This window comes from Manacus vitellinus, unplaced genomic scaffold (assembly GCF_001715985.3).
Source record: "Manacus vitellinus isolate BGI_N305 unplaced genomic scaffold, ASM171598v3 scaffold_12_pilon, whole genome shotgun sequence".
Lineage (NCBI taxonomy): Eukaryota > Metazoa > Chordata > Aves > Passeriformes > Pipridae > Manacus > Manacus vitellinus.
Window position 1 is genome coordinate 8041125 of NW_021938949.1, and position 22252 is coordinate 8063376.

Genomic DNA, 22252 nt, shown 5'->3' on the forward strand with positions numbered 1-22252 from the left:
TTAATTCTGCAGTAAATTCTTTCAGCCTTTAATGTTTCTCCTGGTGGCCCAGGGATGCAGTCAGTGATGGAGATCTTCAGAAGAAAGATGCAGGTTACGTAGCACATGCTTCAAACAAGGGAAACCTAATTTATCTTTCGCCCTCCTGTTGTACTGAATTCACCAAGGCTGACTCACTGCTCAGGAGAACAGGATACGCTCTCAACGTGTATGGTACTCCCAACCTTATTTTTAAATACATTTTATTTTGACATCTTACTTGGTGTTTTGAGTGACACTGTACATGCAGAAGTTGTCTTGAAGCTGACCACAGTGCCACTTGGCTTTTCTTTTTTTTCCTGAGAGGTTACATCATTTCCAACCCATCAGCATGTTATGAGTCCTTTAAATTGGCAGAACAACATGCACTACATTGCACTTGTCTGTATTGAAATCCTTCTGCGGTAGCATTGCCCAGTGACCCAAATTTCACAGGTCCTCCTGGTCCCTCACAGTTCACACTCCTGACCCACCCAAATTGTTTTGCCCTCAGAGTTTTTAATGTGCTCTAAATCATCAGTCGTTGAGCTGGAACTATTGATTCTTGTCATCACATTGCCACTCTTCTTCATGAACCTCCTTGGAGACTGGCAGGGGACTGAGGATTGAAGGATCATCCAAGTTCCTCTGGACATGAGAGACAAAGGAGGAATGGGCAACCTAAAATGCCTTTTCAGAATTTAATTGCTGAGCCCCAACCCCCATCTGGCAAACTCTCAGTGCTCTTCCTACAAGGACCAGAGACAGAAGGTGCCAACCTGGGACCCACAACCCAGAACCAAATTTTCCACCTTGTGGACTTTGGAACAAACATGTGTGTTTCTCAAGCCTGCCCCACAGAGCCAAATGTTAGCTTTCAAGCTTTAAAAACTGTTTTAACAAGCTTATTGGGCAATTTCATTGTCTTGTCTTCCAGATTTGAGTTGGCCTAATTTATTCTTTTTAATCTTTTCCCCCCCACACCTTCTTATCAATCTATAGTTCAGCATGGAGTTTTACCTTTCCCTGACCAGTTTCTAAGCTATATTAATACTCTATTTTAGTGATCCTTACCTGTTCTAAATAATATTTGTAGTTTCATTAACTCTTTCAGAGAAGAATTTGTATATTAGTGTCAAGTGGACTTTGTTCTACACACAAACGATGCTCTTCCAGCCGGATTGTGTTATATTCCTCTAGGCTCTACCTCAGGTATTTTGTTCCATGAACTGAGTCTAGCATGTTTAGGGAATAGCTTTTTTTTTCCCCTTCTTAAGAAAAAGAAAGAAAAAGGAAAACATAGCAACGACAGCATGGCAACAGCAGCTGCGGCACAAAAGAAAAATAGGCAAACAGACTTCCGAAACATGTATTCACTGGTAAGCTATTTTTACTGATTGGTGAGTATGTGGGAGTATAATAACAAAATAAGTGAGAAAATAGCTTACAAATAATTCATAAGTAACTTTAAATGAGAACATATCTTAATGATTTCAGCCTCCTAGCTAGCCCTCATGCTGTACGAATCTCCACATGCACAGACTTAAAGGTCACCTCTGATCTACACTATTTATATATTGCAAATTCGTCCACAGGCACATATATAAAATTCCATACAAAAAAAATAATGTCAGTGGAGTATTAAGGTTAAATAACTGGGCAATAAAAAGTAAAGAATTGTGTATGCCCACACAGCAGCTTAAGAATAAATCCATGTCATTGCATCCACCTTTGCACCAGAGCACAGAGGGTTCCTGGCTCTGAGGGTGTGGAGAGGCCCCACAGCCTGGTTATTTTGGGGGGGCTTGAAGGAGCTCCTGGCTCCACTGCCAACCTGCTTTGTGACCCTGAGCACTTTTCATTGCTTCTCTGGGGACCCCTTTCCCCATTCCCCTTTTGTCTGGAGCACACAGGCAGGAACCTGCAGCACAGAAACACTCATGCTTGCATCTTTGGGCAGGGCCCAGCCACACATGGGGCCATATACATGCTGAAAAGTGACAAAATAATAAAGAATAGCATCTTCCTTGACCAGCCTGATCTAGTGGGCAGCACCCCTGCCCATGGCAGGAGAGTTGGAACTGGATCTCTAAGGTCTCTTCCAACTCAAATCGTTCTAAGATTCTATGAAATTTTCTGCTTCACCATCCTCTCCCCAAAATTCCCCAGTCTCGCTGCAAACCAGTAAACCGTGGGAAGTCTTAACTAAATTCAAAATAATTCATTGAGAACTTGAGAGAAACAGCCTCAAAAGTGTTGAACTCCTTTACAGTTACAGCCTGATCTGTTGTGCTGTGTAAGCCTTTTTTTCCAGTTATGATCCATGGGAGACTGAGAGCAAACACAGTCTCTTAAGTCTCCTCCGCAATCCCGATGCTTTTATTGGCACAGAGAGGAACCCAGTTTGGCCCTCTGCAGCCAAAACTAGATTCATTTGTCTTCAGAAACAACACAAATCTGTTTTCCTGGTTAAATAAAGTCATTTGCAGGGTTCTGTTGTGGGAAGGATGTGTCAGCTCGTCCTGAATGGAGCAGTCATTAGGATGAATGGGTCGGTTGTTGGGCTGGAACAGCCCTCTGTGCACTGAAGGGCCCTTCCCGAGGCAGGCTGAGCCCTCTCTGGGATTGTGCCCACAGCAGGCACAGGATGCTGCAGGTGCCTCGGCATCACTGCCGGCTTTATTGTGGATACTCCCTTTCCGCACCGTTACACGGAGTTTAGGATTGATTCATTGCAAAGTTAATCCCACATCTTGCACGTTCCCTTCAGCCCTGTGTTTTGGGAAAGCTCTGGTTTCTGCAGCAAAGGAGGCAAATGGGACTCGAGTGCTGAGTTCTCCGTGTGGTTCTGTGTTGCCTTGCCAGTGTTGAAAGCCTGTTTCTTCTTGTCTCTCAATTTCAGGTAGTGCCAGTGCTTCCCTGGCCTTCAGAGGTGTGATAAGCAGTGACTAGATAATGTTTTTAATTCTCCTCACTGCTGTAGAGTTACTTGTTCTGGAAATTCTGGTGTGTAACTGGTAGGAGAAAAGGTTGGTGATGTTCTCCAGAGGACATCAGGAATGCGGAAGCAGCAGCTAAAGTGGTTTGGTTCCCTCTGAGGTTTTTTTTCAAATGTAGTTGAAAACAAGCGAGTGAAATGAGATGCTTAGAAGCACTTTGTTTGTAAGATTCCTTCTGGTTTTAAATTACTTCGTTTAAACATCTTTGTCCGTGAAACCTCCAAGGGAGCTCATCTGCTTGTTTTCTCATCTGCATCTTCTGCTTTCTGTCTGGTTTTTACACAAGAAAGAATGTAAGTATCTCATGTACATCTCTATATACAGAAATAAATGTAATTGAATTGTAAAACACAGGCTGGTTGAGCAGGACAGAGGTCAGTGATCTAAAATAATCCCAACACTTTAGTCAGGACCTGCTCTGTATTACAGTTAAGTGTTTGTTGAGGTCTTTTCCTCTGGCCTTCTGTTACATCTGAACATATATTAATGCTGTTTCTACAAGGTATTTAGAGCACAGATAGCTTAGATTTGAAGCACTTGAGGAAATACTTCTTGTCTCTTTCGCTGTTTTGTTTGTATTTTTTGCTTGTGAAAACAATTCTCAAGAGCATTGTTAGGTGGGTCATAGCAGGAACACCTCTGGGCGTGCTGGGGAATGTGTGAAAGCAGATTTCGAGAGCTCTTATTTTCACACCATGTTTCAGTTCTGTGGTGATAAATGTTTTCTGGAGTACAAACCTGAGTCCCTCCTCTTGCTCCTTGAAATGTAAAAAGGGTTTCTTTATTATTTCAGGGGTTTGCTTGCAGTCAGGTTGTGTCGCTTTTAGCCAGTGACAGGTCTGATCAGCAGCATAGCAGGCAGCACAAAGTGGGAACTGCCGTTGATTTTAGCAGCTGATGGCATTAGACAGGTAGGATTAGTACAGGACCTATGGCAGAGAGGAGAGGTAATGGCACAGCATGGGAAAAAATGAGCAAGGAACAGATCTTTTAGGTAATTCTGTATTGGCAATTGACCTACAACTTAAACCTGATGTACACTACCAGAATTTTTACCAAACCCTCTGGGCTGTGTGCTGGGTAATTCCCATGTCCTTCAGCAGGTGGGATGAATGCTGCCGAGTGCAGACACCTGGGGAGGAAGCATTTGGAGTCCCCTGAAAGACATCTTAATTCAGGGCAGTACTTTAACCTTGCAGGTGTGGGGGGAAAAGAAATGTGCTCCCACTCTTTGCATGCAGCATCCTAAATCCACAGGGACAACCAGCCCATGCACACACACACCTAGCTCTAAAAGCCCCGTTTCATTACATGCCAAACCAGTGCTTCTTTCAGCCAGACCCAGAGCATCCTGGGGGTGAGTAGATGTTGGACAGTGGCTTTCTTGCTGCAGCATCATAACCACAGATAGCCCAATTATTTCAAATGGGCCTCAGCCAGTATGTTCAGATTTGATTAAGAACTTTTTGAAAGATAAGAAGCATTTAGAGCTAAAGGCTGGCTCCAGCCTTAGTTATTTACATCAGGATGGGGGTGATAAAATCTTTTATTAGTGTCACTGTTTAAATATTTTGGCTTTCTATTCCAATATTGTGGCAAGAAGGAACCATATGTGTTCCTAGAAAGAGAGCCTAGTGCAGCCGTTAATCATGAGAGGATCTATTAATGTATTAAGATTCAGAATAATGAGCAAAACCAGCATGCACTACAGAGACTAACACATATCTTTAGTCTGCAGTTTTCAAATGTTTGGAAAATGTTATATTCCTCCATCTTTCTAAAGCTGGTTTTCTGCCAAAAGAAGTTCTCTTCTGTTGCTAATTTTAGAAAGGTTAAATCTATTTACAAAAACAAATATAGCACGGAGTGCTGAAAACCAGGAGGATGTGGGTACTAACAGGCTCCCAGGCTGCAGAGTTCACGGCAGGAGCTGACTTGGCAGGGAAACCTGTAGGTACATCCTTTCCTTTCCTTAATGCTATGCAGAGTGGGGGACAAGATATGTAGCCCAAGCTCCAAACCGGCTCCCCATCACTGCCTTTCTCCAGAAGGCACTGGACAATGTATGTGTGTGTCTGCAGATTGCTACTGGGCTTTAGGGAAGCTTGCCCAAAGATTTGGCACAGGGAAAGGGCAAATTTTAAAGAGCTCCAGAGTGGGAGACATTGCTGGTTGAGCAGCTTGCGTGCCTCGAGGTCATTGCTAATGAGCAGCATCTTGCCTAAAGAAGTGAACATTACATTTTAGTGCTGCAATGAAAACCAGTCATACTGTCTCCCCTTTGTACCCCATGCTACTACCTACTTTGCTGTGGCATCTGGAGCAAGCTGCACCAGGGAAGGGAAGGAAGCCCTCTTAAAGGATGTGGAAGGATGCTGAAGTGGTAGTAGAGCTCAGATGAGAGAAGCTGGAGCATGACAGCTGTTACTGGATCATGCAAAAAGCCTGCCAGCAAAAATGCATCAATTTGTGTGATATCCGGGTGTCTTGTCTTCTGTTTTCATAATTGCATACATGGTGTCTGCATAAATCTTCCCCCCCCCCCTTTACTTCCAGCAAAAGGAGCTGACTGGCGGATGGCAGCACATCAGTGGGAGAACACCAGCAGGAAGAGACAACCAGTCAGATGTGTGTCAGATGGGGAGGCCCAGGGCCCGAGGCACATTCCTCGGAGGTTGCTCGAACATGGTGCATTCACTAAACAGAAAAACCCTCTCCTTTTCCCTTCGGGGAGAGGAGCATGTTCATCCAGACATGAGAACCAGCAGTGCTGTCTTGCCATGTTCTTCAGGAGGTTAGTGCCAAATGACAGCACAGGCGGCAACAGCAGAAGCTTTCAGCAAATGCGTCATAGCCCAAAGGTCTGAGTGTCCCCTCAAGGGCTACAGTGGAATTTCTTCTACTTTTTCACTGAATATGGAAATCTTCCTATTTACTCATTCCTCAGCTGCAACCTCTGTCTCTTTAGCTGTGGACTTTCTTCTTATGGTGAGATCAGACCTGCTTGAGGAGAGAGGAGTACTGTGACTCTTTCTTTCACATTGGGTTTTACCATTGAAAGCCCATTTCAAGAAAGATGAACATGCCCAACTTGCGCAGGCCAGTTGACTGATCTCCTTACTATTTGGTCTTCAGGTTTCCCTGCCTGTGGACTACAAGTCTGGTTGAGTAACACCACAAATAGGATTACCGGTAACCATCAGCTCCATGAACTCAGAAGTCTTGAGAAAGAAATGGTGGAATTTTAAAAATAATGATGTCTTCTTCCCAGTATAAACTTCGACTTGTAGCTATAGATGCAGTCTGAGAAATGTGCTTCCCCACAGGGGGTTTGTGAGCTATTAAGGGTTAAGACTCATTCTTGAGGACACAAGAAAATCATTTTACATATTCAGAATCAACTTTCTTCTTTGACTTTCTGGGTAGTGACAACTTATGCTTACTTTGGTCCTGCTGACAGTCGTGCTGATGACAGCGATTTCAAATGAAGAAAAACGAAGAAAATGTGAGCCAGCAAAAAAGCAAGAGCAGTAAAAGCGCCTTCCTCAACTCACGCTAACATTGTGACATTTGGTTATTGATGTTGCAAACAGGAACTAATGTTATTCCCAAAGCCAGCACTTAAATTCCACTTTGGTAGATCATAACTATAAGCAAGTCACACAGTCCCATAGGAAAAGGCAATTATTGACTAGTTCTTCTTGCTCTTAGATGAGCAGTGCCTTTGGTCTCTGTAGTGCTGACTGTGGTGCAGAGCCCTGGCTCTGAGCAGAGGTGACTAATACGTGTCACCCTTTCCTTGATGTAAAGCTTAAACCTGCAGTTTAGCCTGGGGTGCCAGACTATGACAAACAAGAGCTAGAGGAGGGTAATGAATAAACATGGTGAGAATTTCAGCTGTAGTCTGCCATCAGGTCCATCTGTTACTCCTTCCCCCACAAGCCTTGCAAGCTCAATGAGCCGGGAACAGGCATGCTCCATATACTGTCCCATCCTTCAGCCACATAGCTAAGGTCTAATTGTCTGCTTGTTGTTAAGTTGATCATTTACAGTCTCTTGAGCCATTTTTGGTCATAAGATCTTGTTCAGTTCTTTAGCCTTTCATCCACCCCATTTATGACAAGACTTCCAGAAGGATACCAAAAAGATGAGGAGGATGAATGTATTAATCACACGGTGGTGTCCACACTGTTGCAGAGTAGCAGTGGCTCCAGTGAGATGTGTTTGCAGGGTTCAGGGTAGCAGTGGCTCCAGTGAGATGTTTTTGCAGGGTTCAGGGTAGCAGTGGCTCCAGTGAGATGTGTTTGCAGGGTTCAGGGTAGCAGTGGCTCCAGTGAGATGTGTTTGCAGGGTTCAGGGTAGCAGTGGCTCCAGTGAGATGTGTTTGCAGGGTAGCAGTGGCTCCAGTGAGATGTGCCTCGCAGGCAAGTGTCATCTGCCCATTTAACTGTTCCCAGCCTTGGGCACTCACCCTCTGTCTCGTGCAAGGTGAGATACCCAGCTCCCAAATGAGGGGGTTTGTTTCCAGTTGGCAGCTGGTGAGCCCAGAAGTCTGTATGGCCTATTTTCACTCTGTGTCATGTGCAGGCACTTCAGCTGAGGTGAGTCTTGGGGTTTCCTGGTGATTTGCTCTAATCCAGAGACAGGAAAGCAGAGGGTCCTCGGCAGGAATATGATGCAGGAGCAGCCAAGCAGGGGGACAGGGTGTGCCTGGCAAAGGCTCCAGCAAGCTCTGCCTGTTGATAAGTGGTGGTTTGCTCTGGGGGGCCGGTACCTATCTCCCAGGCAATGCCACAGCTTGCAAAAGTCGCCATCAAAATTCTCCATGGTTCCAGACGTCTCTCATCGATGCAGGGTTTTGGCAAACTTTGCTGCTCATGTTCTCTTACAAACCTCATGCTCACGGCTGCAGTTCACAAGTGGAGTATCTCCCTGCTTTGGGAACCAGGCCATCTTAATTACAGCCCACACAGATGATTTTTTTTGCATTTCTCCCATAGGTGCTTCCTTCTCATGTTCCAGAAACTGCATGTTCTTGGTTTACTGCTTCTCCATTCCTTCCAGCTCGGAGAGCTTCCAGCAAGGGAGATGGAGAGGAATGTGATAAGCAGCTTGGCTAGTTAATGAGCTCCCTGTCTAACTGAGGGATTCTTGTGCACTGGGTTCACTTGCCAGTCCCTGGTATCTCCCTCAAGTTGTCTGTGTTCTTCTGGCTCTCCTGGGGGAGGGGTTTGGGACCTGGTTTGAGTTGCACCTACTTTTCCCTTTGTGCCACACCACCATGTCCACCAGGGCCAGACACAGACCAGAAAATGCCTCTGGATGGCAGGGCTGGAGAGCTACGGGAGGCTGTGATTTGGCTGGGAAAACAGAACTTAAAAAACACCCAGTTCCTCACATTGCCGGCGACAACTGCAGAGTCATTGCAGAGAAAGTAACGGGAGATTTTTCTCTCCCTAATTTATGTCTCTCCTGCATATGGCTTCTACGGAGTCACTGATGTTACAGACAGATGGGTTGGCATTTTACTAGACAGAACACATGGGCTAGATGTTGTTAATGCTTGTTAACTACTCACTCTGCAGCTTGACCAGTCCAATGCGGTCACCTCACAGATGGTTGGAAAGCTGCAGCCTGGGTGCTGGAGCGGTCCAGCTCTGCCACACGTGGTGTGACAGCAGTTGGGATAACGTGCATTTGGCTGCTCTTTCCAAAGGGTTTTGTTGTAGGTCAGAGATAGCCATGGCTGGGGCATCAGCATGGCTTCCATATGTATCAAGGAAAGACATTTGTTTGTAAAGATCCTGAGCCTTTTATAAAAGCTTTAAAGGCTTCATTTCATAGTTTGGATTTTTATATGGAATGGGGTTGGAAAAATTCTGTGAGCCCTGTGCCTTGCTGACATCTATACTCCTTAATGGTTGATGTTTATAAGCATATTTGGCTGGTGAACACTATTTAGCAGACCTGAGGTCTATTAAAAACTTATAATTTATGACCTCAAGCTCTGACTGCAGCTGACTGCCAGTATTAGTTTAGAGTGACATCCCATGTGATTTTCCTTTCTCTGATGTGAGTAGTCTGCTATGATTTACTCTCACCAGTCTTGTATTCAGTAGAATCATTTCTAGGTATCACCTCAGCAAATCTCCACAGGGTGAATCTCCTTGGTTTGGAGATCCCATCAGCATCTGTGGATGCAAAAGTAGATGCTACGGGTGAATCCTTTATGTTACCATCTTCCCTCTTTGACAGTAGTGATGTTCAATTTGCAGCATAATGATTGGAAGCTGAATGCATCCTACAGATGAGAAAGAGAATTTTAGTTTCAGCACTTGTTCTCTAAAATTCTCAAAGCACTTTCGGAAAATGCATGGATATTAATCCACACTGAGCAGTAGTTCTTCAAATCTATGATTTAAATTGGATATATTTGTCTCTGTCTGTCCTGAACTGTTCAGTAACATTAATGCACCCTGATAATAGCTGTCACATTTTACCCTGGGGGTTGTTCCTCAATGATAGGTGAAATCACAGCAGTTCAAAGACCTGTCTTCCAGGATGAAAAGCTCTATAGGAATATTCAGATATAAAATAGTAATAGTATGAATCAAAAAATATGCTTCCCTTATTTTAGAGCCTTTGATCTTATTTTTATGGCATCACATTTGACAGTCTAAAGGGCATTAACCTGTAGGAGAAACTTCTTGAAAGAAGATGCTGACTTGCCCTCTGCTGCACAGAGCACCGTCCCCCAGGATTAACACCAGCAGCTTTCCCCCATGGAGAGGGGTGCAGCACTTCAGCGCATGTCCCTGCTCTTTTTCAAGTTTCCTTTTTCACATGAGGTGCAGGAGAGCTCACACAGATCAAAACATGGAGCTGTAGGGGAAGTTCAGTGCTGTGCAGTACATCCCTCTCTGTGTTCCTTTGCTGCTGAGCTGGTGCAGCATCCAGGACCCCATCACTGCTGTCACTCGTGTACATAGTGCCTGGGTCGTGTTTCTGATTAAGATGGAAGTATACGAGCTGACCTCTTGTTCCAAAGACATTCTGGGGTTGTGGTTCATCTCAATGTTGAATAATAAGAAAGAGAAAGGAAATGTTTGCTATAAATCTCAGTGCACGCAGGGCTGTTTCTCACTTATCCCATCCCAGCTTTCAATTTTCTTCTTGGCATTGCCAGGCATTTGCTTTTCTTTGCTCAGCAGCTAAAAGCAGCTTTTTCATTACATTTCCTGGAAGGCCCTTTACAGGCATCCATCCCTCTGCCTCATAAATTCACTTTATATACCAAGCTGGTGACACGGAGTTCAGAGGTCTTAGCAAGAAGCAATTATTATAAAGAAGTACTCTTCCTCTTTTGGGTTATTAAAGGGGGGAAAACTTCTCTGCAGACAAGGAATGGTCATTTGTGAAAGGGAGGTGACTTGATTAAGAGCTGCACGTCCATTGTGTGAGAACCACTATGGACAGGCGTCCTGTCAGGCCAGCTGGAATCTGCCAGTTACCATGAAAAAAGAAGGAAACCAATAAACAGTTTGCTAAATAGCCTCATAAATATTTCCAGCCGTAAGCACATCTTGTGGTACAATTTGGTGTTTGTTTTTGGTTGTTTTTTTTTTTAATATTTCTCTAATTTTAAATGAACGGCCTGTAATTAAAGTGATTTAGAGGCTACCTGGGGACCTGGTATTTGAGCAGTGCGTGATGCTTAGGAAAGATTGATTGGTGAGGCATAACTCAGTTGGGGGATTTTGATAATGATATCATCACCCAGGAGGACCAAGTTTGAGCAATTAAATCTCAAAACCTCGTGTTTGGGTTCTTATAACTTCAGCAGGCAGTTTCCACATGTGCACACACACACACACACACACACACACGTTTTCCCCGAGTATTTTCTGGGCACTCCAGTTTTTTGGCTGGCTCTGTGTATGGTGGGCTGCCCCGTGTGTGTCTGTCTGTCCAGGGTGATCTGAAGTGATGATTTATCAGCTCTGCAGACCCAGGAAGAGGTTGCCAGCCCTCTTGGTATCACTGCTTCCCCCCCCTCAACATCCGCACGTGGAAAAGGCGGCCTTTGACATTTAGAAAAATCTCAGCATCTAAAGCAAGAGGCAGAAACAAAAGGATTTTCTTGTTTAAAGGTCAGAGCCAGCAGCTTCTTAAAAGATATTTTCAAGTGGGTTTGTTGGGCTGTGTCAGGGTTTGTGTGCATTACTGGGTGCTGAGGGAGGCAGTGGGTGCCGTGGGGAAGGCGTCAGGGAGGTGAGGAGCTGTCAGGACCACCAGTGTGCCCGAGGCTTTGTGGCACATGTGGTAATAGTGCTGTGGAGGTTTTGGGAGGTGATCGGGTGGAACAGCCAGCCTTGAGGGCTTCTGCTGACAGGTGAAGGCATTGGGAAGAGGGAGTGACTGCTCCATGTGAAGAGGAAGTCTGAGGGATTTAAATGATGAAGGCAAATTGCCGAAGGGATCAGTCTGATGGGGAGATGTGCATAACCCACGTTGGAGCAGACGGCACAGCAAACCCTCAAGGTAGGATGGGGAACACCACAAGGAGAAGGGAAAGGGCAGTGAGAACTGGGGCACAGTGGAGAATGTGACCACAGCATGGTCCATAATGGCACAGCAGCCTGTGCACCTGAACAGAGCAGGGAGTGTGTGGAGTGTCAGATGTGAAGCCGTGGTGCCCCTTCCCTCAGCACACACAGGGCTGTTTGCCACGTGTTCAGAGCAGTTGTCCGTGGGGATGCAGCACGGACAGTGATTTATGGAGGGAGTGTAGCAGATGAGATGGGGCCTTTGCAATACAGTCACTGGGTAAATGTCACCAGGCAATGATTCACTTGCTCCTTTTGACCCCTAATACGTCTTAGCCTTGGAAAGTACCATCTACCACAGAGCGTGGCCGAGTGGTATCTGCAAAGCAAAGGCTTGTCTGCATGCCAAGGGGTGGAAAACCACTCTGGCAACCCTGCCAGAGTCCTAGACTACATCTTTTCTCACACTGTGGAGGTGTTTGAACCTCCTTTGTTCCCCAGCTGAGACACAACTGTCTTGCCTGCTGTGCCTGGCACAAAGCTCCACCATGCCTATTGTCAGCTCGCCAAAACCCATTCAGGAACTCCACCTCCGGCACTGGAGGTGTGTGTTTGAAGATGCAGGAACACATGTCCTGCATGGATTACATCCCCGAAGGCAGTTGTGCTTTCTCAGTGTGGAAATCAAAGGTAGGATATTCTCACTGCATGCTGAAATCTCAAGTTGTTTTGAATGCTGTAGCCCTCTTTTCCCTGTTTCTGCATTTCCACTCCTTACTTTCTGGATACATCTCTATGTCAACTCTCTCCTTGGGGCATGCACCCACCCTCTTTTCAGTCTTATTCCAGTGTCTGAAGGTCTACAGGACATTGGGTCTTATGCTCAACCTGTATTTTTCAAGAGGCATCCTTTGTGTGACTCAAGTCACACTGCATGCCAGATTATAGCAAATGGTATTTTTGGAGCCAGAGTGGGGATATCCATTGTTTTTAGGTATGTGTCAGAGAGAAGAGGAAGGAGGCGTATGAGACACTAAAAAGTGAGTGTATCTAGATCAGAGTGCACTTCTGAGCCATATTGTGAGCTCTGAAATGACTTAAGCAGCCACTGTCACACTTTTAACATAACTACCCCTCTGCTGGTGGAAGAAGTGGAGAAGGAAATGCTGGGTCTGGGCTTTCAGGAAGCCTTTGTGTGCAACAGCAGCATGGGGGTAAACAGCAGTCAGAAGTCCTGTATATGTTACACTGAAGTGACAATAGTGGGGAGAGCCTCTGTTATGGTCCATATGTTGGTCCATCCAGCTGCAAGTCCATCTTCTAGCAGAGATGTTTGGGAATGCCTGTTACTCTTTCACATCTTCTGTGTTGTCTTCTTGCTGAGATGGTCCCTGTTAGATCTGAGAACTCGCTTTTCTACCACACTGGTGGTTATTTGAGAGATTTTTATATGTATATCTAAACTATAAAGCCTTGAATAATTTACCAGCTTCCAGGGCTAAGAGGAAGATTTATGATGTTTCCTTCTGGCAGGCATCTGCTGATCTTGACTCCCCTGGAAAAACAGTTGTACTAACAGCTCCTTTCTCCGAGCAGATCCAGGAGCAGCTACTCCAAGTTTATGTTGCCATGTGCTAAATAGACCTGTCTTCTTGTGGTTTACAATACAGTGAAATCTGATTGCTCTGATTGCTGTGGGGTAGCACAGCCTGCGAGGAGAGAAACAGGGTGCCACCCTTCAAATCTACAACCACAGTCACACACCACACCCCCCAGCAGAGCCAAGTATGTGGTAACACGGGGCAAAGATTGATTTCCTTTGCTTCTCTAGAAAAGGTCCCAATAGGCCTTAAATCAGACTGAACTGGCAACATAACTTGGTGAAAGCTGAAATCTTTCCTTTTGCAAGTATTTGAGATCTGAATAAAACATAACATAGACCTGAATCTCAGTAGTTAATGAGCCAGGTAGACTTTTTCCATGAATTAAAAGAAACCAATATAGGGCTATGTACAGAGTACCTGAGAGATGGTGTTTTTATAGTGCTTACCTTTCTGCTGCTTCAGGCTGCCTTGTGGTCAGGGAAACTGAGGGTGAAGGGGCAATATTTGAATCTCTAGTGAAGTGCTGCACTTGGCTGGCTTGCTCAGCACAGAGGGGAAAGGGGGAGTGAAGTGTGATGTTGGTCCCCAAAGTGTCCTCTTGCATTGACTCCTCTAAGCATTGACTATGGGGTGGATGGGGGTACTCAGAGGCTCAGCTTTTCCTTTGATCCTGTGTATTCAGTTTGACTCTAAATGTTGATTTCACACTTTTCTTTAAAAGCAGCAACACACTATAGAGATGACACCAGGTAGTGCTGGGGGCAGAGCAGTTAGGGCTGGGTTTGAACATGCTCTGGTCTCTCCCACCCCATAACTCATGGACTGTCCCCATGTGACACTTGTTTCTGTTCCTCTCAGCTTCACATTTGATTCCTAAATAGGCTTGGGTGGTTTTGCCTTTGTTGAAACTTAGAATTTTTAGGAATGCATCAGCAGAGTAAATGGTGATTGCATTACATGGAGTGTGTCATGTGAACTGCTGGTTTGTGCTGGCACCTGCAAGTTCTTGTTAGCAGCGATGGTGTCCAGGAGTTTGCCTTTGAGGGTTGAGATTTTTTTTTTAATTTAAAAAAATTTATTAAAAATGGAGGGAATCCTAGCTATGAACAGTGAAGAGGAGGACTTGATTGCCCTTCCAGCTTTGAACTGCTGGAAATTTCATCTTCGTATTTTCATAAATCCAATTTTTTAGACCTGGAGTCACAGGCATGGTCTGCATTAATCCAGAATGGTGTGAAACAACCAGGCCCTGCAATGTTCATTCAGCAGGGCATCCCCCCCCTACCTTCCCCCTCGGTGCTCCACACACCCCTGCACAGCCCCCTGCACAGCCCCCTGCCTTGCCGTGATTCCCTGCTCGCTCCCACGCCACCCACCCCAGCACTTCCCTCTCTGCCTGTGGGTGCACCAGGCAGGATGCAGCCTGGCATTTGAAAAGAAATCCTGTGAATTAATGGGAACATACTGCTATTATTTCGTATAATCACTTTATTTGTAAAGCACAGGCTGCAGAGGTGCTCCTGCTGTTGAACCCAAAGCAGCAAATCTGTCTATACATCCCAGCCTATACTACATTATGAACAGATGGGCGAAGGAAAAAAAAAACAATAAAAACAAATAATAAGAAAAGTAACAGTGATAGCAATTTTAAAACACTCCCAGGGGAAAAAAAAAAGTTTCTCAATTTTTTTAAAAGCAGTGTGAGATTGAACGAACTGCACTGTAAGTGCATCCATCCTCCAAATTCACATGTAAACATCTCCTGGCAGAGGAAGAATTGCCTTTTTTCCAAGCGGCTGCCTTCTTGCCTTGTGCCTGTTTCAGAAGCGATCATAAGGAACCTGGGTGAGATGTCTGGGGTTTGGAAGCTTTCTGGGGTTTTCTTTGATTTTTTTGGAGTTCCAGGGGAGACAGAGGCCATGGAGGTGAGGGGGAGGATGGTGCCTCTCTTGACAGCTGAGAGAAACCACAGACCCCATTGTACTCAGCAGGAAATATCAGTCTCCTCAGAAGCACATATTTGCCCTCATAACTCTTTTCTGAACGTTATTCTTCTTCCTCTGCTGCAGGAGGAAACTTTGGTTATGAAGAATAGTAGAGAGAAATTACCATTAATCTCATAAAAAAAGGAAAATATTCAAATGTAGCCTTCACACGTTATGCCAGTGAGCTCAAAGTAGAGGAAATTTAAAACATTTATGTTGCTCTCTTTCAGAGGTCATAAAACACAAGCAAATGGTCTGGCACTGGATGCTAAATTTCTTAAGGAACTTACTTTAATTAATTAAACTACTAAACCAATTAATGGATTTGCTTGTAAATTCTTAGAAAATTAATTCTGTGCCCAAAGAGTGTTTTAAATCTGCAAAGGAGTCAGTGTATTTCATACAGAGCTTGAATTCCCATTTTGGATGAATTCAGTTCAGCACTGACTTTAGAGACACAAGTGATGCATTCATAATACTCGGACCTTCCCCCAAAACTGGTGCTTCCCATCAGCTGAATCCGAGGGGGATTTGCAAAACAAATCCTGTGCTGCTGCCACAGCACCCAGCCCCTGTACTCACTCCTTGCTCTGCTACAGCCTCACATTGTACCTCTGGCTTTGCATGTTGGGGATGTTTGTCCCTCCTCTTTCCTCTGCCATCGCTGCCCCCTCCCCTGTTGGCCTCTTTCATCTGGCCCAGTGGTACCTCAGATGCACAGGAAGTATCAGGTGGCTCCAATAAGCAGCAGATCAAAGCACTGCACATCCTTTGGATTTGCTGAAAAACAACCCAACCAAAATGAAGGACACTTAAACAGAAGCTAATTTACTTTTTCGTGTGGAAACCTTGTTTCAATTCCCTGCCTGGCTCGGGGGTGACAGGGGCATCCTCAGTACTTTGCACTCCTCACAGTCCAAAGTGACCCAACCATGAGAAGTTCATAATTAAATGTGTCCAGGCTCCTGAGAACATGAAACCAGGAGGAAGCAGGTTCCATGGGGCTCTGGGTGGTTATTGCTTCCCTTCTCTCCTGGCAGGTAAAGCCATGTTTTCCTTTCACGTGGCAATCCTCTGCTTTGGATCTTGGCATCCTTTGATTGGGGTGGGGGGGCTGCCCTGTTCCTGCACACCCCAGGGGATGCTGGCCATGCCTGGCACAGCCTGTGCCATCCCACTTCAGCTCCATCAGGAAGCAGAGCTTTGGAGCAATCAGGAATGGGAGCATTTTGAAGAGGAAAATGGCAGGGGAAAAAATTAGCATTTGTGCTCTGATGTTTTTACTGTTTATTAATAAACAAGCTGCTTTCATACCTCCGGGGGCAGGAGAGGCTCCAAGCATTCCTTATTTCTCTTGCATCTAGCATTTTTTTTTTGCTTGTTTTATATGTTACAGGAGATTTGTAATGTCTTCCCACATGTTGAGTTTCCTTATTTTCATGAGAGCATCTCTGGAATAATTCCTCTGGAGGTTTTGGCTGTGCGCTGCCAGGCTGATTTAAACACTTCAGGGATACCGTGTGGATCAGCACTCATTGGAAAGGAGTTGTGTTAATTAGGAACAGGTCTGCTTCCTCCTACAGAAGGGGCATGACTTCAGAGATAAGTGTTTTCATGGAGAGAAAGCCTTTGTGCAGAGCTCCTGCCACCCGAGGCCTGGGTGGTGGTGGCAGCAGTGACCCCGATGTGGGCACTCTGGTTCTGCTTTGGCAACGCAGTCTTTTTCCAGGATGGTCAGAGCCCTCATCCTACCATTGCCACAGTTGTCACCAGGGAAGGCTCACACAGGGGTCCTGCCTGGGGATGTTGGAATGCAGGATTCAGTAACAGCCTGATTACACCATGTGCCAAACAGATAATGTGTCCTTGGTGACAGGCCGATCCTGCCAAAGGAGGCTTCAGAGTGATGCTGCTTGCTCTTCCCTGCATCACGAATCACAGGAGGTGAATTAAAACCCTGGGATATTAATGGGCTTGTTCTTCTTTCCCTTTAGGCCTCCAGCTCCTCTGGTGGAAAAATGCAGCTTCTGGAAACTGAGTTCTCACGAACCATCCGGGAGCTCATCGACCTCCACCTGCTCCGCCAGGACAGCATCCCAGCCTTCCTCAGCGCCCTCACCCTCGAGCTCTTCAGCCGCCAGACCATTGCTTAGCATCCCACTGCCAGCCACCAGCCAGGGCTGAGCGCTCCTGGACAGGACACTTGAGGTAGCGAGGACAAATTCTTGTCTCCCTCTCCTAATTTGTGGTATTGGGTTACTTCTGTTTTGCAGGGAACTCCTTCTTCCCTGCTTTTTCATGCTGACTCACAAATCCCACCAGTTCCTCTGAAAAGCGTAATTTTCCTCCTGTGAGAGGGCAAGTCTAGCTCCATCCCAGGGCTCTCCCGTGCCCAGACCCAATCCCTGCCTTTGAACTGGGCAGTGTGTTCATCACTACCCAGACTCTCAGCATCCTTCTGGGAATACAGTGGAAACTGCTGGCTTGAGGAGTCACAGCATTGCCATTCACAGATTTTTCCAAAGGGATTCCCCAAATCTTGGCCCCAGCAAAAAGGTGAGCCTGCATGAGGCTGGTGCTTCCTGTCCCATGGTTGTTCTCTTCTAATGGGAGGACAGGGACCCAGGGAAGGTCTCTTGCTCTTACAAAGAGCTCATTACTCAACAGGGTTGAAATTATTTTCAAGATATCAGTTACCTGAGTCTGCCACCACTGAGCAGACAAGCATAAGCATAAATGGCCATTTGAAGAGCCTATACCTGTGTTTACACCTCTGTGTTGTGTGGTGTGCTCAGATGTCACTGCCATGCTTTTGGTTCCTCACTGAGATTCTTGGGCTCTTGGTTATCTCAGGACTGTAGAAGGTGGAATGGAGTGATTTAGGGTGTTCTCACTGCTGCTGGTTTTAGCCTGCTACCTGTCACCAGCCTGTGGGTACCTGTTTTGGGGGTCTCCCTCCTCCTCCTCTGTGGAGATGGAGCATCCCCAGAAGCCTGAAATTTTGTGTTATAATGGATATAGTTCTTCTGTCATAAGAATAAATTTTAGCATCCCAAACTGGGTGTATGACTCCTTTATTTGGGATACACATTGTGCCCTTGCTGTGCTCTCCTACATGTAGAGGTTGATAACCATTCCTCCATCAATGATCTGATGCTGGTAGTGCTTTGAGAAGGGAGAACATCATTATATTTTCCAGGCAAAGTCTCATTCATAGTATCATAGAATCATGGACTGGTTTGGGTTGGAAGGGAACTTAGAGATCATCCAGTTCCAACACCTGCTGCCATAAACCAGATCAGTTTGCTATGAACGCCTGTGTGTATTGATTTCCTCTTGATATCAGCAGGAACATATTCCCTAAGCTTGGAGAGAAGGTAGCAGGGAACAGGCTAGAAAGTTAGCTTAGATGCTCACAGCAGCTGCAGGGCTGGCCGTGCTTGCTGGAGTCACTCTGGGACCTGTTGATGTGTCTACAGGCACAGAAAACAGCTGCTATAGACCCACCTGATCAGGGGTGGAGGGACAAACGTGAGCTGTGGGGGGTCTGCAGCCCCCATCTCCCCAACCTTCCTCTGCGCAGGGTTTGCAGGGAAGCGCGACAGCAAAAAGTTTGGCGTTTTCTCTTCTGCTTGAAGAAGTCCTGGTGGAAGATGAATTGCCAGGCGTGCTGTGCCAGGGGAACGCTGCCTGATTCATATGCGCGACGTGGCACAGAGAGTCGCCTTCCTCAGTCATGGGGAAAATGAATCATGACGTCAGCCGCATTCAGCTCCTCCGCCGACACAATAGCGGATCCTGGCTGCCTCTGAAAATTTTTCTCTTGGCTCCTTGCAGGAGAAATGAAGTAATTAATAAGTTTACAATAAACCCTCTATCTTAGCAAAACACAGGTGAGGCGAGAAGCGATGCTGGAGAGCGACAAGGGAAAATGCGTTCTGCCCACTGGAAAGTTGCCTCCCAGGAGTGAAAGGATAATAAGTTCAGGTAGAACACACAGTAGTCTTCTGAGATGCCTCCGGTGGGGAGGAGACAGATGAATTACTGCTCTGCTCCCTGTACTCCCAGCAAGACTGATTTGTTCAACTAAGTTTAATACAGCAGCACAGCTGAGAGAGGTGTGTGGTGAGGATGGGTGCTTGGCTAGATGTGCCGGCGTGGTGCAGCACCTGGTCCTCTCCACAGCTTGGGAAGCTGCTGGATAACTGTCCTGCTTTGGCCAGCAGCATCCCTGTCCTTGCTCATGGCATTACACTGCTGCACAGCGAGCAGGCTTGGGCACTGCATGAAACTGGGACTTTTGAGAAGCTCGACTTCTCTAAGGCTCACTGGTGGAAGCCTGGGAGTTTTTCATGTGGAAGTGTGGCCATTGCAAAGCCACTTGGGCCACCTGTGGGACACGGAGAAGAGGAGCTGAGCCTCCCCAGTTTCTAGCTCCAACACTGAATTCAGGATGAAGCCCCAAACACATGGCTGTACACTGCCACCATGGCAGCTCCCGTCTCTGCCACCATTCTGCTTGTCTGAGCCACGACAGAGCTACGAGGAGTAATTGTGACACTGAATTTCACAGTGATTGCTCCTTCCTTACCCAGCTACACGGGGCTCAGAAGCCCATCACAGGGCCCTGTGTTCACTGCCCCTTCCATGGGTGCAGCCCCCTGGGGCAATGCAAACAGAGATCGCAGTTGCCACCACCCGAGGTGAGTCCCATCTGGATTCGGCTCATCACTTGCAGAGCTCCAGCTCCATTTGTGGGAAATCCTTTTAGAAAATCTTGGGAGATGGGTAATAAATTTGCAGTTGGTTGGAGGGGAGAGGCGAGAGCGATCACAAGTGTGCGTGTGCTCGCTGGGTCTCTGTGCTCGCTCGCTGGGTTTATAGACTGTAAAATGTGATTTATTAGAGGGACTGTGTGTGTCAGAGCACCGTCTTGTTTGCAGTGTTGCCTGAAGCTTCCCTTCACTCAAACTGCTCATGAGTCCCCGCTCCTCTGCTGATCAACCCTTTCCATCTGTGTGTATATATAAACACCAAACGGGAAACGAGATGTCAGGTGCTGCCATGCAGTCAGTGAAAGCAGCAGAGCTCTGGGCTAAGGCAGGTATTGCAAGGTTTGTGCCTCTCCTAAGGGCACATCTCTGAACATGGTGCCTTTTGCTCCCACTTTGTGTCTCGTGGCTCTTGGCATCATACTGTGTTGTTTGCATGAGCCTCAGCATTGTCCTGAAAGTGCATGATGACTGAGAAGGAACTAAGAAAACCCTTTTGGGATCAGCCATGAGAAGGTCGGGGTTTGTAGATGTTAGTTTTGGATCCTCTCCCTGTAACACTATAGGATAATAGAGCATGAAGCTGTGATGGAGTTGGGTACCTAGAGGGTGGAGGACAGGAGCAGAGCTGGGGGTGGATTGAAGAAACAGGGTGCTGGGCAGAGAGAGAAGCCAGCAGTGCCAGCATTGCTGTTGGTTCTCCATCGCTCCCCTCCTCTTGCTCCAGTGCTCAAACAAGGAGCAGCACCCACCCTTTTAATTTCCCAGCCCAGCAGTGGGCTCAGAGACAGCTGAGAGTGGTGTGAGTTGGGCTGACAGGTGGACATGTCAAAATAAACCCTGGGAAAAGAGAGGCAAGAGCCTTCCTAGGACATCACCAAGGTGATGTCAGACCCTGGCAGGCCGTGCTGCTCAGTGTGGGAGAGGGCACAGCCAGGGCAGGTTTGGTTCTGTTGTGGTTTTTTGCTGTTTGAAGACATTGGGAAAACGATGACTATGTCGGATGCCAGGTGACTGTAGCTAACGACAGGAGCTGGGGAGGATGGAACAGGCTCTCTGTGCTGGTGTGAATCACATTCCCACTGCCTGCTGTGACAGCAGATTCGGATTTAATAGCAGCGTTGCTGAAACTTGCATGATATTTAAAAGCTACAAAACGCGCCCACTCTGATCAGGGGAGGGATATTAAATAAATAAATAAATAAATAAAAAATCAGCAAAGCTCTTTCATGAAGTCTTTTTTAAATATTAAAATCCCATCCTTCCCAACAGGAAAGCTTTTTTCAGGCTAAGAGGAGCGACTGAACGGCATCTGATGATATCGCATTGACACAAGTGTCTAGAAAAATAGGGTAGGAATGTATGATCTGTTCTGAAAAAGGAACCCTAGCTAATAGAAAATATGCTGATGCTACTTTTAATTTCATGACTCAGATTTGCTGCAAAATTGATGGAAGTCTGTGTTGGAGCTTAGTTACGTTAAAACAGTTCTCTGCTGCTTGGGGGTTTTCCAGTTCTTGTTTCTCGTTTGGGGGAATTATTATTGTAAAATTTATTGGTACTCTGGGAGTTTGCAGATGTTATTTGAAAGGACAGGGGAACGGTCTGGCATCCAAAGTAAAGAGGAGATTTTTGCTCCAGAAACCTTCTATATAGAAACCAGTGGCCAAAGCCTTCACCCAGGGACTGCTGCAGACCCTGGTCCTGGGTGGTCATCCCAGCAGCTCCTCCTGCTCTTTCCACCCCCTGTGTCTGTGTCTCCAGCCTTCCTTCTGTTTCCCCTCGGAGCAAATACAAGGGACAAAACAGAAAGAAAATAGACTTTAAAGAAACCGCTGCCATGTAAGTTAAGGAGCACAAAGGCAGCTCCTTGCTGCTGGAGGTCTCAGGAGCAGCCCATGCCTTTGGTTGCCACCCAAACCACATTCCTCTGTCAAAGCACATTCCCTCAGGTTTTTCAGTTTTCTTCTGCTTCCCCAACGTGGGATCAAGCCTCTACCAACCCCTTTGTCTTCCCTCTGCTGTTTCCTGGCCCAGGCTCCAGTGCTGATGAGTTTATTAGTGTTGCTAATTTTACCTGATGCGTATTCCTTCTCTTTGTGACAGGTGATGTTTTTTTGAACTCTCCAGCTGACTGATTGAGCTCTCTTTAATATTCCCCGTTTCACTCTGAATTCTCTTTGTTGGCTGTTGCTTGTTGTGGTTTTGGTTGTTTTTCTTTAATCCTCCCACTGCCTCTTTTTCCCTCCTGGTCCCTCTGATGCTTCTTCAACCTGGAACAAAGCCAGAGACCATCAGGAGGTCATTGAAACACAGACGGCTGTAGGA

The 22252-nt window shown here is 46.2% G+C and overlaps 1 protein-coding gene across 2 annotated transcripts in view; it reads left to right on the top strand.

Annotated features, from left to right (window-relative positions):
- MAD1L1 (mitotic arrest deficient 1 like 1) overlaps nucleotides 1-18200 on the top strand; it is a 351231-nt gene extending 333031 nt beyond the window's left edge. For both annotated transcript variants that reach the window (XM_029957937.1, XM_018067302.2), the window contains one exon: nucleotides 17147-18200. In XM_029957937.1, coding sequence (XP_029813797.1) covers nucleotides 17147-17305 — 159 coding nt within the window. In that variant the 3' untranslated portion in view covers nucleotides 17306-18200. The remainder of the gene's footprint in view (nucleotides 1-17146) is intronic.
- Nucleotides 18201-22252: the final 4052 nt, after the last annotated feature.